The sequence below is a fragment of the Amblyomma maculatum genome, chromosome 3 (assembly GCF_055883805.1).
Source record: "Amblyomma maculatum isolate TAMU_Amacu chromosome 3, ASM5588380v1, whole genome shotgun sequence".
Taxonomy (NCBI): domain Eukaryota; kingdom Metazoa; phylum Arthropoda; class Arachnida; order Ixodida; family Ixodidae; genus Amblyomma; species Amblyomma maculatum.
This window is the reverse complement of record NC_139346.1, coordinates 78,511,845-78,526,763: the sequence shown is the minus strand read 5'-3', so window position 1 is coordinate 78,526,763 and position 14,919 is coordinate 78,511,845. Positions and strand designations below refer to the sequence as shown.

Sequence of the window (14,919 nt, the reverse complement as noted above, 5' to 3'; positions counted from 1 at the left end):
CAGCGCAGGTTAAAGTGCACATTAAAGATCCCCAGGTGGTCTACGCTACTCCGTACCCCTCCACTAGTGCTCCCCTTTCTCTCTTTCAATACCGCCAACCACGGCGTCCCGCCGGGGTGGTGCAGTGGTAAGACGCCTGGCTACTGTGCCGGAGTACCCGGGTTCGAACCCGGCCTCGGCGGCTGCGTTTTGTTGGAGCCGAAACGAAGAGGCGTCCGTGGGCTGTGCGATGTTAGCGCACGTCCCCTGGTGGTCGAAATTGCTCCGTAGCCCTCCACTTTGGCTCCTGTTTCTCTCTTTCCACTTTCCAATCTTCCTCCCTTCCCTTACGGCGTGGTTGAGATGTCCAAAAAAAAAAGAAAACAAATGAGGCCGTTACCGCGCCATTCTCTTCCTATCAATCAAATGTGGTCCCTAAGGGCGCGGTTCAGGTATCCACAGAAACAAGCATGACAGATGCTGCGCCTTTCCCTTCCCGTGAACCAATGATTACGATTCCTTCCATTACAGCGCCGTTATGTGTCTACAGAAAAATAATAAGGTCTTTTGGATGTCTCTAAAAAAGGACAATGGCGGAAGCCTATCATTCCTCTCCTACCATTTGCTTGTAATTGTTTACCTATTATCTGCAGTTGTTGCAGTGCTATCAGTTCAGTTCAGTCGTTCAGTCGTGTCCGACTCTTCGTGACCCTATGGACCATGTCACGCCACGCTTTCCGGTCTCTCACTATCTTCCTAACATCACATAACTTCATCTGCAGTGCTATATGTAATGATAATTGGTTCACAGGCAAAGAAAGGCGCAGTATCTGAAACACATTCGCCGGCTTATAATTAATTAGTTCACAGGAAGGGAAAGGCGCAATATCTGTCACACTTGTTTCTGTGGACACCTGAAATGCGCCGTAAAAAAACTATTTATTTATAGGAAGGGAAAGGCGCGGTAACTGTCTCACTTGTTTTTCTGTGGACACCGCAACCGCGCCATAAGGGAAGGGAGGAAGATTGGAGTGAAAGTGTAAAGAGAGAAAGATGAGCCGTAGTGGAGGGCTGGGCTACTGAGTAATTTCGACCCCCTGGTGATCTTTAACGTGCGCTGACATCGCACAGCATAAGACGGCTCTTCGTTTCGCCTCCATCGAAACGCAGCCGCCGAGGTCGGGTTCGAACCGGGTACTCCGGCACAGTAGTCGGGCGTCTTACCACTGCACCACCCCGGCGGGGCAGCGCCGTAAGGGAAGGTAGGAAGGTAGGAGTGAAAGTGGAAAGGGAGAAAGAGGAGCCATAGAGGAGGGCGACGCAGTAGTTTCGACCATATGGGGACCTTTAACGTGCTCTGACATCGCACAGCACACGGACGCCTTTTCGTTTCGCCTCCATCGAAACGCAGCCGACGAGGTCGGGTTCGAACCCGGGTACTCCGGTACAGTAGTCGGATTTCTTACCACTGCACCACCCCGGCGGGGCACCTCCGCTGCCTCGTGCAGACAGAAGAGAAAATAGACAAGAAAAGGTTGGTTGGTTGGTTTTTGGGGTTTAACGTCCCAAAGCAACTCAGGCTATGAGAGACGCCGTAGTGGAGGACTCCGGAAATTTCGACCACCTGGGGTTCTTTAACGTGCGCTGACATCGCACAGCACACGGACGCCTTGCTTTTCGCCTCCACCGAAAAGCTGCCGCCGAGGCCGGGATTCGATCCCGCGTCCTTGGGAACAGTAGTCGAGCGTCGTAACCACTGCGCCACCCCGGCGGGGTACAAGAAAAGGAAGAGGCAGAGAGACAACTTCCCTGATGGGATGGGACAGGTCGGTCACCGCCGCTTGCGGCGGGAGCTAGCCTGACCCCGATTTTTTATGTGTTGTAGGCCATCATTGCACCCGCCAACGCTTCGGTGGTGGACGACGGCTGTAGTTGCGGCGCGTGTCTTTCTCTCCCTCTTCCTCCGCTGCCTCGTGCAGACAGAAGAGAAAATAGAGAAGGAAAGGAAGAGGGAGAGAAATGAGAGAGAGGGAGATGCGGATGCAATGATGGCCTACAACAGATAAAAATTCGACGTCAGGCTAGCCCCCGCCTCAAGCGGCGGTGACCGACCTGTCCCACCCGCATCAGGGGAGTTGTCCCTACTGCTCACCCTCCTACATCGCCACCCAAGTGAGCCATCTCCGCTCATCATACGGACAGAACAAAATACAGAAAAAAGCAAAAGTAAAAAAGGAAGAGAGTAGACGCGCGTTTGACGGTGCACCAAATCAACGCCTCCTATAACTTCCAGGCCTGCGCCCAAAAATATGACGTCACATCCTGCCGGCGGTCACTTCGCCATGCCCCTCTCCGCTGCCGCGCCGTGCAGTCGGTGCCTGGAGTGCTTCGCCGCCGGTAGCAATGTGAACGCTGCTGTTGCGCTCGACCAAATCGCTCGCCATCGGCGTTTGTGCGCGTTTTCCATGTGCGTTTATCGACGGCTGCAATGCCTAACAAGTGTTGCGTGCCGGGTTGTTCCGGCAACTATAATGTTGAGAAGAAAGTTCAAGTGTTTTCTTTTCCGAAGGAGAAAGACACCTTCGAGAAGTGGTTGCGCGCTATTCCGAGGAAGAATTTCGTGCCAACTTCATATACCAAGGTAAGAATGCTTTCAATGATTCTTTAGTTTTCATTTTTCTCAAACGATTTCGTTTCACCAAGAATGTCATGCGTGTGAATGGTCCGATGAAGCGTTGGCATGTGTGCTGAGAGAAAGTATTAATTTTGTTAGCCGTAATGTCCGCTGTATGAAGTACGGCTACAACCTTCTCTGTTGCCGCTGCCTCGGTTGACTCATTTGTAAAGTTTATGTAAATATATTCCCTTCGCGTTACATTATTTATTGCGTGGTCAATATGTAAGCTCTCAGAGGTGCAGGAGTTTTTTATGCAAAATTCCTCAGTGCAGAAGGTAACCTGAAGGGGAAAAAAAATTCAGAGGGCTTAAGGCTGCTTACGTGCTAATAACGCGAAAGCATCGGTGTGTCATCGTGAGCGTTCGACCGGAACGCTGCTTGCGCTCTGAAGACGCTTCTCCGAACGCCGATTCCACAAACGCGTTTTGTGTCCAACGAACTATGTGACAGATACTGCGCCATTTCCTTTCCCATATCCACAATTATTATCAAGAAAGGTAAGGGCGCAGTACCTCTCACATCTCGACATATCGGTGAACATTTCAACCGACATTTTTAGGGAAGGATGGGTGCAGTAACTCTCTCGCATCACAGCATCTCGGTGGACGCCTCAATCGCGCCTTTCATGCAGCGTCCGATTATTTCCGACGTGAACGTGCGAACTACAACGCCGGCGGCTTTTCGGGCGAACGAGTTGTATACACTTTCGCGTAAAACTTTAAATATGCGGCACGTCGAAAAAAGCACGCCGTTGGAAAGTTTTAGATTTTACTACCGATGTATTGCCGTTGTTTGAGCAAATGTTGCCAGGTTTACTTTCAATAAGGAACCAGTAAATTGCTTATTTTTTACACAAAGGTCACATTTGTGGTAGTAAACTTGCCAATTTTTTATATGAGTGAAAAAGGGAACCTAAGAATGTAATGGTAGAAATTCATAAATTGCTGGTTTAATTTATTTGCTTGGGCATTTGCCATTTACGAGAGCAATTTATTGCACTGATACTATGTCCCTCACACGCATATTTTGCATTCCTGTAGGTCTGTGCTGTTCACTTCGACCCTTCCTGCTTGGAACGAACAACGTCGTATACTGACTGGAAGACAGGAAAAGTGATAGAGGTGTCATTGCCTGTGCCACGCCTGCGACCTGGGTCTGTGCCTAGCGTGTTCCCTGGGTGCCCTACATATCTCACGAAGAAAAAACAAAGCTCAAGAGTACCGCCAGATATCAAGAGATGCCGACAGGAGTCCTCAGGACTTGCTCGGGCTCTTCAAGAATCTGTTGCGTCATATGAAGCGGAAGAAGAAAGGCACCATTTTTCAACACGTCAGCAGATGAAAGCGTGCCTTCAAGCTGCATCAGTTTCAGATGTGTGGGCTATAATACACAACGACAGGTGCACAATGTTTCTGAACATTGTAAATGAAAGTGAACCATATTTGAATTCATCCCTAACGGTGTTTGACAGTCTTAAATTAAGTGCCTGCTATAAGGGAGCCCCTATCAAAAAGTTGAGAGATATTAACTGTAAATAAACATTGCTTGGGTCACCCTGTTATCCACGTTTGGTTGTTTCATAGCAAAAGGATATCGTAATCTGCAGCATCAATTTAACCCTTCGAGAGCTATGATGAACATTTTTTTTCCACCTGCAACCATCTCGTCGACCCCCGTGCCTATCTTTCCTGCCTGAAAAAGCATATGTCAATCTCTCAAAAGCTACAACAATATTTTTTATTAATGGTACGTGGTCAATATAATGAACCAAAATAAAGTGGTAATGGTGCTTGATATGATTCAAAATCATTTAAGATTTACAGTTCACAAATAGCGTTACATTAGCAGTGCTTAACAGACGGCACTAAATCACGTACCAGTTCCACGAAACAAAAACGTGACCATGAAAAAAAAAAATAACCAGCATCCCCCATTCATGACCGATCGCATTAATGGGCTGCATTTGTCAACAAAATAAAACTACTCAAGAATGCGCACAGGCGCATACATGATGCATTCATATGACGCAGTAATAGGCCACATGCAAAATTACTCCACCCGCTTGCTTCGCGATGTTCGTTGCGGTAAATAGAAACCAGCTGACATTCATAAATGCATGGGACATTCTTTCGTCGTTTACGAAACTCGCACCTTCAGACATCGCGCCTGCCACAAAAACGATGGGAGCTACAAGCGCAGCGCGACGCAGCCCGCACTGCGCCGGCGACGCCACGGCCACAAACGGTAGGAGTGCCATCAGCCTCCGCGTCGTGACGTAGCCTACGTCACGTCACGTGACGCGCAGGCCTGGAAGTTATAGGAGGCGTTGACCAAATCCTTTCTGCCGCGTGGCGTTCCTTGGCGTGCCTTCAATTGCAGAAAGCCGGAACGCTTGACAAGAACACATCTCGCGATATCTCACGAATTATGACATTCTCGCGCGCAGGGTTTAGTTTATTGCATGGAGAAAGGAAACAACTGAGGAAAGGCCGTGACGTCACTTTTCGCGACACCGGCAACAACCACCTAGAATTATTCAAGGCCTGTGCGCTCTGTCCGTGACGTCACGTACCTTGCCCGACCCCGCCGGAGTGCGCCTGCTTGCTTCCGCCCGTCGGCCTTTGAGCCGAAGTGAAATAGACGCTCCCAAGAATTTTAATGTGCGCCCAGTATTCATCGTCAATTTCTTTCTCATGGCAACATGACGCCCTACCTTAAAGTCTGCGGTTAAAACCATTATTTAACTGTGTCATGCTGTCATGCAAGCAACAAGAGAGTGGGCGACAGTAGCATGAAGGAAAATGTTTATTTCCCAACACTAGCATCCATTAAAAAAAAACACTGAACAATACACTGACAAATTTACTTGAAATGCACATTGAAGAATGAAGAGTTGTCACACACATTGCAATACACTCACTACCAACCATACAAACAAAACCCTTCAACCAACTTCTCTGCATTATGAAAGTGTGTTGAGCTTTCTTTGCTTTTTCTTCTTTGACAGTTCATTGTTTAAGAGGTCAGTTGGACATAATTTTTAAGTAATGTGTGTGATGTTATATATGGGCCCAGGTCCGTTCAGGAGCTCTGGGCAGGTAGCAGAGCAGGTTCACAGACACACGGACGCTTTTCTTTTCTTGACCAATTAACGTAACTGGCAACAGACATGCATACAGCCTAGCTTATCCCAATAGGATATGTCCCAACACAAAACCGTCCTACTTCTGGTTTGGGACTTCCAGTCGCCCGAGGACTCGGTAGCGCGGCAGGCCACGCTCCGGCGTCTGTATCCGGCGTCTGCTTCACAGTCCGGGGTACTGCGGTGTACCGCGGGGTACCGCGTCACGCCCGGGTACTGCAAAGTGCGGCATCAGTGCGGCAGCACAAGTGCGGCGGCCAGGCACGCTGGAGCGGTTGAGCTGTCTCCGTAAGCTGTTCGCCGGATGGCGAAGCGCTGGGCAGTACCAGACCTCGGACCAGGTGCCCGACAGGTGCTGGCGAGCCGGCCTTGAACGCCAGGCCCAGGACGATGAACTCCGCCGCCAGCGACGCCCAGGAACGTCCGACCCGTTCGCTTGTCGGAACAAACTCACGCGCACTGGCCCGCCCCGCACGCGGCCACACTTCACTTCCTTTCGAGCCACCCGCACACTGGCCACAATCACCATCATCACAATGTGTTCGCTGCTGCCCACAGTATATTGCGATAGACAACATCAGGACGATGACCTTGAGAACAGATATCGAGTCCTTCATCGTCTATCACTTCTTGTGTCAAACTAATCAGCAGTTTCCTCTAATGTCTGGTAGCATGAAATTGCACATTTTCTGCTGTAGTCAATTTCTCCAGAACAAGTTGCATACGCAGGACGGCATCTATGACCACAGGCCTCGGGAACTTCAAACCACCCCTAGTGAGGTTCTCAATTATTATGTGGTGATCCAGTTCCATATCTCTTTCTTGGGCAGTAAGATTTTCTGCGCAAGGTGTACAAGGAACCTTTTTTAGAGCTGAATGTGCACAAAATCCAGCTATGTATGTAATATCTGGCAAGCTCGACTCCTTGCTTTTCATGTCTTCTTCTGTTATTTTTATCTTATAGTCTACTATGAGGCGGCTGGCGTCTAATGTCTTGCTGGTAGATCTCCACATGTCTTTCATTTCAGGGAGGATAAGCGAGTCTTGCAGCCTTAGCTTCGCTTTCGCCTCATATATTTGCTGGATAGAGGCATGGAGTTTGTTCCACAAAGGTGACGGTATCTTCCAAACCTTTCTTCGAGGCTGTCAGTTTGAAATTTGCCGAGCAAGACATACTCCAGGTGAAGCTCGTCAAAGCAATAGCGGCAGATCTCAATAAGTGAATAAGTTGTAAGCCTGAGTGCAGCACGCGTATCAGTTGTGAGCGCGCCGGTATCCATTCTTACCTCTTTCCATACATCTGAACAGCTGACAAAGAAACTTAGGAACTTCACTTGCACACCAGACAAGCTCGTCACTGGTTGTTGATAAGGATCTCTTAGCCGACGGCCTTTCTTAGGCGTTTTTACGTTTACAATGTGCCACCACTTGAGTATCACATTGATAAAGTCTGCCGTTCCTTCAGCATAGGACAATGCGAGTTTTGCTCCAAGGGACCTCAGGGCTTCAATAACGAATGGACTGAAAACTTTCAGTGCAAGTTTTACGTTCTGTCTTTCTATGTTGGATGGGTGGAGAGCTTTGTATGTGAGCCCATAGCCAAACTTTGACAGACGTTTTTTTTTTCAAATTCATGTATGTCGCGCAGCGCCCTAAAAGAAGCGCCATTAATTTAAACTAATGATGATGCACTTGAAAACTCCGGATAGAAAATACATGTTCGAGGATTTTTCTCATTAAGCCAATTGTTCCTCACACATTTTAGTAGATGAACAGGATCCACCACATAAAATAGGGGCCTAGATTTGTCAGCTAGGTGGGGGTATACAATACCCAACCTGTTATTCGGTGAAAACATGGACATCACTTTTTTGTTTATCGCATTGTTGTCTGTTATGACAGCAATAACTGTGAGTCCTGCCTTCTCAAGCTCTAAGATCACTTTTTTTTAGGACATCGTGCAACTGCCTTGCTTCAATGCTAAAGACAGGCAAGATACGCGCAACATTTTTGTGCCCTGATAGCAAACTCAGAATCATAAATATATGAGCAGTTTTTGCTGCATCAGAACAGTTTGCTGCTATGCCGGTCAATGAGCCACCTTTGTAATCAAAGTACTGCGTGAGATGAATTTCGTCCATCATGAGAATGACAACTTTTTCATGTTTCTTTAGATGATTTGTCCTTCTTTTGATATAGCTTAAGAAATGTTCATCTGTCTGTTTATGGGCAGGAGTGGCACGATACTCGCCACAAATCCTCATAACTGTAGAAGGGTGTGGCAAAGTTACTTTGCTAGTACTACGGACGAACTTATAGGCATGTGGGGAAATAGTATAAAGGATGCTTGAAAATATCATAAGCTCTGCTAGATACCTCAATGCACTTTTATCTTTAAGAAGCAAGTGCAACTATTCATGTAAAAATTTTGCTGTTTCCAACTTTTCTTGAGGCAAAAGATCTTCACTCGTAATGTCATCAAGAAGTGAGCACACTAGCTGAAAAGACGCCTTCACTTTTTCATCTGTCTGACATACAGATGGTGCTTTGAACATTTTTACGCTTTCCAAAGAGAGACTCAAGAGAGCGCATATCATCCAGCTTACTAGGCATAATTACATCATTAGAAGAAAGTTTTACCTTCCTCCAGAAGGCCGTAACCTCCATAAGATCACTCACTACAAAGCGTTCCACCTCTGGTTCTCCTGAATCACCCGCAATGTGCACGAAAAACAAAGCGTTTTGAACAACCTTCACCATCCAAAAATCGCACACCTGAATATCTGGAAGCCGTGAAAGTAGGTCACCATATGACGCGAGCTTGTTTTTACGCTCTTCTTCAGCATGTGCTGCCAGTGACAACTGAACGGCTTCGTCCATATGGGACGCGTCAAGTCGCCTTCGTTCTTCTTCCGGTGCATCACGCACTGGAGAAAAGTGTGATAGGTAGGCAGGGCTATTGGGGAAAATGGTTGGCACAGCTTCTTGTGTCAGACGTGTAAGCCCCATCGCTGCTTCCACCGTCCTCCCGTCAGATGCTGTATAGCTAGAAGTGGACCGGAGATACTCTGGCTTGAAGTGCAGCTCGCAAACCTTGACAGCAAAAGCAAAGATCAATTATTAAGATTTGGGTTCGTTCACCATCTCAACTGGTATTTTTTTTCATATATAACGCGCCGTATAGATCCTTCAGCAAATAGTAATCAAGCAGGGCCGTGTCAAGTGTAAGATAAAAGGTTCAGCATAAAGAAACGCAATCGACACAGTACTCCAGACGAGTACAAAAGGCACAAGTGGCTCGCCAAAACTTCAAAATTCTAAATCCCAATATTTCTACCGGAAACGCAAAGAGAAGCCAACTCTATATCATTAATATGCGACTAGCTCTGCTCGATTTTTACACGAAGCTATAGCAGGCAGCACCGGAACCAAAGAAAATCATTTTCACCATTTTTGCACAGTAAACAAAAAGTCCCCGTAAAAAAAGAAAAAAAAAACATACATTGGTTCAAGAAACCACATTGTTTTAAAACTTGGCGCCTACGGAAGAGAATATGCGGAAGTATGTATATATACCTTGGGATCGCGTAAGGTGCAGATGTTGACATCGTCCCGACGGATGGCTCTCACCCATTGCTTTCTTCGGGAAGCGTCACCCGGCAATGAAAACAGTGTGACTATAGGACGGTTATCGTGATTTCCGCGGCAGTTGGGTACGCAGCAACGACCCATCGCAGCTCTCGATGCAAGCAGAAACCTCGCAGATCGTCGTCCCACACCGCAGGCACAGGCCTAATGCACTGATTTCGCCTAGTCGTCGGCTTTACGACCAGTTTCAACCTTGTTCGAAAACTTTTCCGACACCACCACTTCACTTCAGAGACTATTCGTGCAGTCTGCACGCTGCGTGCTGGGTTATAATCACGAAACAGTTCAGGAAATACTACATCCATGCGCAAGCATGCGCGCATCCGCCGGTCAACAAAGGTAGAAAAAAATCGCATTTGACCGTCAACGCCACCTATCGGAATGCCGAGAAACCTAGGTCCCCTTCGGCTAGGGCAAGGTGTTGTGACGTCAGACCGACGAGACTGGAGTGCAGAGGCCTTGAAAAATTTCAGATGGCGCTGCACCAGCCCGCGACCGAGAAATGCTGTGGCGCCACCTACACATAGGCCAGCTTTTCCCCTCGCACTCTTCTGAGTGCCCTTGCCCGCCTGAGCGCCTCTCCGCGGATGGCGCGGAGAACACATGAGACGACCCGCTACAGCCCGTTTTTCCTTCTATATGCCCTTCCTCCTCGGTATTGTCTCGACACCATTCTACCTTACTCCGTCCGTGCATCGCGGAAAATCTTTCTCGAGCCGAAGAAGCTCGCCCGTTTGCGAAATCTCGCTTCGCAAGAGAGTTCAACAGCTCGGTACGACAGCCGGCATAACCATGTGTCTTGCGCAGCTGGAGACTTAGTGTGGCTTTGGCGACATCTTCGAAAGCGTGGTTTAGCCCCGAAAATGTTGGCGCATTACGATGGCCCTTACGTTGTGCTTGAGCGCGTCAGTGAAGTGAGCTACCGAATAGCACGTATGACAGCCAGTGGTCGTCGCTCAGTCAGTACCAAAGTTGCCCACATCGCCCGGATGAAGCCGTGTCACTCTCGTGGAATCGAATAACTACCTCGCCCGGGGGACTTCGTCTGCCCAGGGGGAAAATGTAACAGTACAGAAGAAGATGAAGCTTACAACACAAGTGAAGGAGAAAGACGTTGGGAAAGACTGTCGTACCGGACGTGCTGCCGTTGACCAGCTGAGCTCCCTGCCCTATCGTCTTATTCTACAGCGCTCCGACGTCTTACCCCCGTCGTAACAATATATATATACACTTTTGAAAGATTTCTTTACATGCATCAGCAGTGGTACCTGTCGCTTTCAGTCTAGTGAGCCCATGACAAAGTTGCTGGTCGTTTGGGAAGATTTCAGTGTCCACTGCACTTTGGTTTAGGCATTAAGACTAATTATTTTTTGCAATTTTTTCCACAAAGTCGTTTTCTAGCGCTTCGGCATTGAAGTAGGAAGGTCGATGCACCCTCAAGGTCTTTGCAATATTTGACCTGAGCTTTCAAGAATGTTATATACACTAAGAGCGGATGTGCATCTCTCCTAATAAGATATTGTTGCTGTATATTATTCGTTTTACTGTATACTGCAACACAGGAGAAAAAAGAGTAAGCATGCACCGTATATGTATATATCTGAGAAAGATCCGGAGTGCAACTAAATATATTCCTTTGGACTCCTGTCGGATGCCCCTCGGACGTCCACCTACTGTTCGCGACGGTTCAACGAACATCCAGAACATACGAAACAGACCTCTGTTGGCAGTATTGCTTGGGTATTGATAATCATGGCTGATAGCGCAACTCTTTATGAGGTGCAAAGGCGCGGAAAGTTTCTGTAGTCGCTGTCTTTAACCCAATTACATCAACTACCTGTATGTTGGAGCGGGTCTGCATTCATTCTTCTTTGGTAGCAATACCCAGCGAATGAAGCTAGAAGCAGAGATATTTTTTTCCCATGATGCCCATTCTTGAAAGGTGTTCTTCTAATAATTCAGTAAAAAAGCATTTTTGTTCATAAGAATTTTTATGGATGTTCTTTTTCGAATTATAACTGATAAATCAGCACTTACTGCATTGCCTTCTTTACTCATCAGATGCAAAATATCTGGACACCGCGTTGTAGTTAGAGACGCTTCAGTAGTAGCGGTGGGTCCTGGAAATAAACAAAAACACAAGTATATCTCTGGCTGCTCTGTAGGTGATATATCCACGACGAAATTGTCTATACTGAGCACCGCAGACCAGTGTGGTCGCCCTGAAACGGAAGCCGAAATTGCTGCCTCGATATGGCGGTGGCAATTAGAATTATCTCACTTGCTACAGGAAGCATGCGCTTTCAGAAAGGGTGATACGTTTGAAGAAAATAAATATAACCTCTTTATTTTTGTGTTAGCTTCTTGTACATTGTCATCAGTCTCACTCTAGTTTTCATTTCAGTCAGGCTGGATTGATTGATTTAGTGATTTTCACTTTCTGTAAAGATGACAGTAATTGAAGCTTTATTTTCCTGATTATTTTCAAAAAAACAAACGTCGCCGACAACACAGTAGAGTTGTTCAAGCACGATCAAGTGCTGGCAAACTAGTTGTGAAAAAAAAAAAAAGGATATGATTACAACAGTGCGTAATTCGAATATAGAACGTAGCTCTTCGGTATCCTCTATTTGGTGGCAAAACGGAGAGGCGTCCGTGTGCTGTATGATGTCAGTTCAAGGTAAAGATACCCAGGGGGACGCAATTACTCCGTAGTGCTCCACTATGGCTCCCATTTCTCTTCGCTTTCAGTACCGCCTTCCTGCCCTTCCTTGCGGTGCGGTTCAAGTAACCACAGAAGGAAGAAATGAAAGAAAAAACTTTATTTTGGCCTATATTATTTTGGTGGTTTTTGGGGCGCCTTCGAGGTGTCTCCGTGTTGCATCCCCAGGATTATTTTCCGTCAACCTCGTCCACGTTTATCCAATGGTCGGTCGCCTTCAGCCCAGGGCTCCGCTGGTCACCGCCGCTCGTGGAGCTCGCTCTACCAGACCTTACTGGTCTTCGCAGCGGTCGCTTGAGAGCAGAGTTTGCCATTGCTTCGCACTGGGATTTCGAATTGTAGAGACCACGTCTATGTTTCGATAGGCCCATGTGATCTTGCTCTAGAACCGGGCGGTCGCAAACGATAGTCACGGACACTCAAATAGCCTGTCGAAATTACATGAATGATAGGATAGGTCGTTACGCACTACGTATACTGCTCGCAGCGAGCGACAAAATTAAAAACCAAGAAGAAAGCACGAATTATACAAAACATAATGTTGGTACCGGGCCACATGGGGGTGGCAGGGAACCAAGGGGCGGACAGAATTTCTCGAGCATACACTCCTTTCCGAGCATCCGATGAGTCCGCAGAACATTTGCCAGCACCCAAGGTATACTCGGCCATACTAAAAGCCAGAAAAAAGCTGTGACAGATACTGCAAATTTATTTTACTGTAATCCGAAGCAATGCGATGAGGCAAATAATGTGCATTATTCAAGCACATGTGCACATTCAGGCGCAGGTGGTTTAAATACTAGTTTTAATTTTGTGCATATAAAAATGCGCAACTCTGAGCGTTGCTGATGCACACAATATATCGCGAGCCCATTGTAGAGATGTCACACTGTGGAAATTATGAGAGCAGCTGCACCATTGGTAATATTGTGCAGCAAGCTGCGCAGTAATCCTACAGTGGCATAACGTTGCACTACGCTAGACTCCAGTAGGGTCTCGAGTAGGGCGGGAGCGGGCGGTGTTTGTGCTGGCCGATCATATTTTAGCAGGGCACAATACTACGAGATGGCACAAACGTAGAGGCACACCCGTCTCTTGTCCTCGCTAAAATTTTCACACTTGCAACATTTAGCATTTGCCTATCCCTCTTCTTCCACTGGCGTCCTCCATATGCAACCCCATCCCGCTCTTCCACTTGTCGTCAATTCTTGCCCCCGTATTGCCCATATCCTCTATGAAATAAATGGGCTAGCTGCTTCCTTGAAGCGTTTGGACAAGAGACGTCTGTCGGATGAACTTCTGCTGGGCGCTTGGCAGGACAAGTGGAGGGTGTCCAGGCAGTGCTGGCTCTCTGCCGTTTTTGTGAGCTACCTACCTTTCTAACAAACATATAACCTCGTCATTTGTATCTTCAGGACACAACCATGGCCTTAAGATCCACTGTCGTGTGGTTAAAATATCGTAGTTGTTGGGCTTAGCGTTAAGGGCTGTCTCCATATCTTAACTGTGCCATTCACCAAACTGTGTTGAGAGGCATGTATTTCTAATGAACAGGACGCGATGCGGGATGCCGGTTGAATATTGCGCACTAATTTGTCTCCTACAAACTCTGATAGTTTGCCCGTATAGCCGCCCGACCTTTACACCGGCGATGACGGCGACACGGCTCAAGCCCCAAACAAGCCCCCACAAACATCCCTCAAAACTTATTTGGATATAACACCAAAGAAGAAACTCAATACTCCAGTACGTTTACGCCAGCACTACGCTTCTTCTCTTTGTCTCGTCTTTTTGCGCACGTATATTACTGTCCATCATAGCCAGAAAGACAGCCAATGAGGGCCCAGTACTAGACGAAGTTTCTTCATCTTCTACAAAAGAGCTCGCCACTTCGACTAAACCATTCTCCACCCGTAATATTATTGCCTCGAAACCTTCAAAACTGTATTTGTTGTCTTTCAACTGCTGCCGGCATACAGGCTTATCACCGATTCTGGATCGCGTATCAGTTCCGTAATCTTTGTTTGTTAATGCTCGATGTCGCGAGTCACACCTTTATCAGTATCGTTGTAGCGCAAGATGCACCGAGATCTATCTTGAAGATTCCGGCCACTCGTGTGTCTTTCCACAATGTTCCAGCTCGTGCTGGTAGCTGTTTGCGACGTTATCTAGATTGTTCTGTGCAGCCTCTAAATTGAGCGTTGACGAGTGTGACGGGCATTCTTTGTTCGACGATCGACCAACACGTTTGCTGCTACCGCCGCCGCCGAGTTGCTTAGTTCTTTTGCGGACAAAAGTCAGCCCAATAAAGAGTTAATTTCCGTACCATCAAGCCTGTGTCTTCTTTTGTGTCATCGAACCTGGTCCCTACCACGTGACATCTGGTGGAGATGCTGCCTTTGATCCTTCAAGCGAAGACCCAAGCCGTGTTCCTGTCTCCCTGGAAGACCAGCCAACGGGTCACCGAGCCAGCCGCCGACTTCAAGGCCTACAACCCGAACACAGTCTGCTGCCTGACCCCATTCGATCTCGGAAGGCATCGACGCTGACAATGGCCCAGCCTACAGCACCGGTTGTTTTCGTCCAACCCCGAGAGCCCCCTGCTTCCATGGACGACCGAGTGAAGATGCTGGAGACTGGATGGACCTTTTCGACCGTGTGGCAGAATTCAACGGCTGGAACGACGCTGATGAACTCAGGCAGGTCTACTTTGTTCTTCAAGGACATGCCCGAGTTTTATTCGAAAATTAT

General features: G+C 47.5%; 2 protein-coding genes and 1 pseudogene across 2 annotated transcripts in view; 1 reads left to right on the top strand and 2 right to left on the bottom strand.

The window, feature by feature from the left end:
- LOC146195031 (evasin P985-like) overlaps positions 1–14,919 on the bottom strand; it is a 76,792-nt gene that overhangs the window by 22,572 nt on the left and 39,301 nt on the right. Inside the window, exon 4 of the mRNA XM_084596185.1 lies at positions 11,484–11,566. Coding sequence (XP_084452311.1) covers positions 11,484–11,566 — 83 coding nt within the window. The remainder of the gene's footprint in view (positions 1–11,483; positions 11,567–14,919) is intronic.
- On the top strand, positions 2,337–4,414 carry LOC146195033 (uncharacterized). The gene is made up of 2 exons (XM_084596184.1): positions 2,337–2,620; positions 3,697–4,414. Exons 1-2 carry the CDS (start codon positions 2,468–2,470, stop codon positions 4,192–4,194), a joined length of 651 nt encoding a protein of 216 aa, XP_084452310.1. The 5' UTR covers positions 2,337–2,467; the 3' UTR covers positions 4,195–4,414.
- Positions 5,513–9,530, bottom strand: LOC146195032 (uncharacterized; annotated as a pseudogene).

What these genes read in the sequence shown, in the direction of transcription:
- LOC146195033 (XM_084596184.1), top strand. Translation starts at nt 2,468, where the DNA reads ATGCCTAACAAGTGTTGCGTGCCGGGTTGTTCCGGCAACTATAATGTT. An exon ending in TGCCAACTTCATATACCAAG is followed by an intron (nt 2,621 to 3,696) that starts GTAAGAATGCTT and finishes GCATTCCTGTAG; the next exon opens with GTCTGTGCTGTTCACTTCGA.